This window comes from Hipposideros armiger, unplaced genomic scaffold (assembly GCF_001890085.2).
Source record: "Hipposideros armiger isolate ML-2016 unplaced genomic scaffold, ASM189008v1 scaffold_1985, whole genome shotgun sequence".
Taxonomy (NCBI): Eukaryota; Metazoa; Chordata; class Mammalia; order Chiroptera; family Hipposideridae; genus Hipposideros; species Hipposideros armiger.
This window is the reverse complement of record NW_017733335.1, coordinates 64,257-66,328: the sequence shown is the minus strand read 5'-3', so window position 1 is coordinate 66,328 and position 2,072 is coordinate 64,257. Positions and strand designations below refer to the sequence as shown.

Here is a 2,072-nt window from a genome sequence, read left to right as displayed (position 1 = left end):
AACACACCTATGATTCAATTTATGTTAAGAAAATTGAGTATATATTTATATGACTATCCTAGGATATGAAATGTGATTGTCAGAAAACATTCCAAAATCAGAAATTGGGTTATTATAGGAGCTGAAGAGGAAATGGTAGGGAGGTGGAAAAGGTCAGTTTTTAACTTCCAGGTTTTTTACACTACATATTTATGTAATATCTTGAGTCTTTTTTATGAGGTGTTGAAACATTTAATGTAAATAGCTGGAGTCTTTTATAATGAGAAAGGATTTGAGTTGTATTTATGTGTGACAATAGCAATCTTCCAACATATATTTCAAAAATTAAGTTAATATCCACATATTTTCCCCTGTTTTTCTACTTTACCCAAATCATCTATATTGTGAGTGTTTGTGCTTCAGATAAGCAATAAAGAAAATTTCCCATTTTTCTCGAATACAAATAAACCAATTTCTGAAATTTATTTCAATTTTTGAGAAGTTGGTATAGCTAATATGATGCAATATCCAGAGCCTGGGTATTTCCCTGGGTCCAGAGGAAGCAAGTCTTGGGGACAAACAAATGCTTGTTGTCAATTGTTTTAGTGAGGCCAACATAGAAAGCAACAGTTGATTAAAACAAAAGCGATGGCTAATTCTCATGCCCTTTTCCTTTCATTGAAGATTTAAACTTGTCATTCTTAGTTTCCTTGTAAGCTTTTCAGTCCCTTCAATAGTATAGCACTTCTTCCTCACCTTTACTCTCCCTTCATTCTTTGCTCCTTGATTTCCCCACTATCTTATCTTTACTTCTTATCCTTATTTTCCTCCTTTGCTTTTCTTCTTCTTCTATGGAGCTTCTGCTCATTCTTGTCCACAGGCCTCTTTAGATGCTGCTGCAACTTCCCTGCCCTGCACCCTACTGAGATATTGCGCAGGTGCAGCCCCATCCCTCCCACTGTGGGTCTGTCACGATGCAGTAGTACACAGCAGAGTCTCTCAGGGTGACCTGGGGCAGGATCAAGGTACTGGACTTTCTGTCCGTTGTGATGATCAGAGAGGCCATTCCATTGGATTCATTTTTCTTTAGACCATGAATCACGTACTGTGGACCTTGGTTGTGAATCTGACGATACCAGTGTATGAACTCATTTGTACTGATTTTGGGGTGGTCACAGGGCAGGTGCACGGGTTGTCCTTCAGTACTCTCCATTGCATCTGGCTGTGTGGACTTAGCATCACCCATAATACCTGTGGGGTTGAGAAACAATAGATTATCTCTGCATTGTCAAATCTGGGTGCATCTAAGTTCAGATTCATAAGCACCCTGAAACTCTCCTTTTGGTTGTTCCCCGTGCTTGAGCATTTTCATGTATACTGCACAGGATAATGGGAATATTACTGGTATCTGTTACTGAACTATCCAGAGCCACAGGCCAGAGATAAACTGCTGTATTCCTTGACTTTTGGGCTCAATTGACCCCAAACTCCTTACAACCTGAGAGCTGTGAAGCTCCGGGGATGTTCTGTGAGTAGTGGATATGACAAACTTCTCACAATGGTGCTCAGACACTCTAGAGAAACACATAGACACATAGAAACTCACAGATGCAAATGTTTTCTGGCTGTTTGGTAAAGTACAGTGGGAGAAGCAGAAGCAGCACATACCTGCCCTTTGTCTTTAGACACGAAACGCATCCCTTCTCAGACCCAGATCACTTACCCAAAGTCAGGAGAATGGTTATTCCTGTCACTGATCTCATAGTTCAAGTGTAAACTGGGGCTCCAGGCCTCAAGCTCAGGATCTGTGTCTGTTCATAGGTTTAGGGACGTCCCAGCCTCAGCATAACAGTTACTAGCAAGCCTCAACCAGGAAGCTTTCAAAGGGGTGTTCCCCAGGAAAGCATCTACTGAAGACATAGCATTTTCTAAGTTGAGTCTACTATCACCCACAGCATTAAAGATCAATTTAGAAAGAGGATAAGAAAACTTTTTCCAATGCCCAGCTTAATTCAGTGAGCTTACACTGAGGTCATTTTTAAGGTTCAAACTCAAGTTATATCTGAGTGAGTTGGAATAAGTAAAGCCATCCA

The 2,072-nt window shown here is 40.4% G+C and overlaps 1 gene segment (V, D, J or C); it reads right to left on the bottom strand.

Annotated features, from left to right (window-relative positions):
- Nucleotides 1-847: 847 nt before the first annotated feature.
- Nucleotides 848-1,804, bottom strand: LOC109378441 (T-cell receptor alpha chain V region RL-5-like). The segment is given in 2 exon segments: nt 848-1,230; nt 1,703-1,804. Coding segments are annotated over 2 exon segments (372 nt in total).
- Nucleotides 1,805-2,072: the final 268 nt, after the last annotated feature.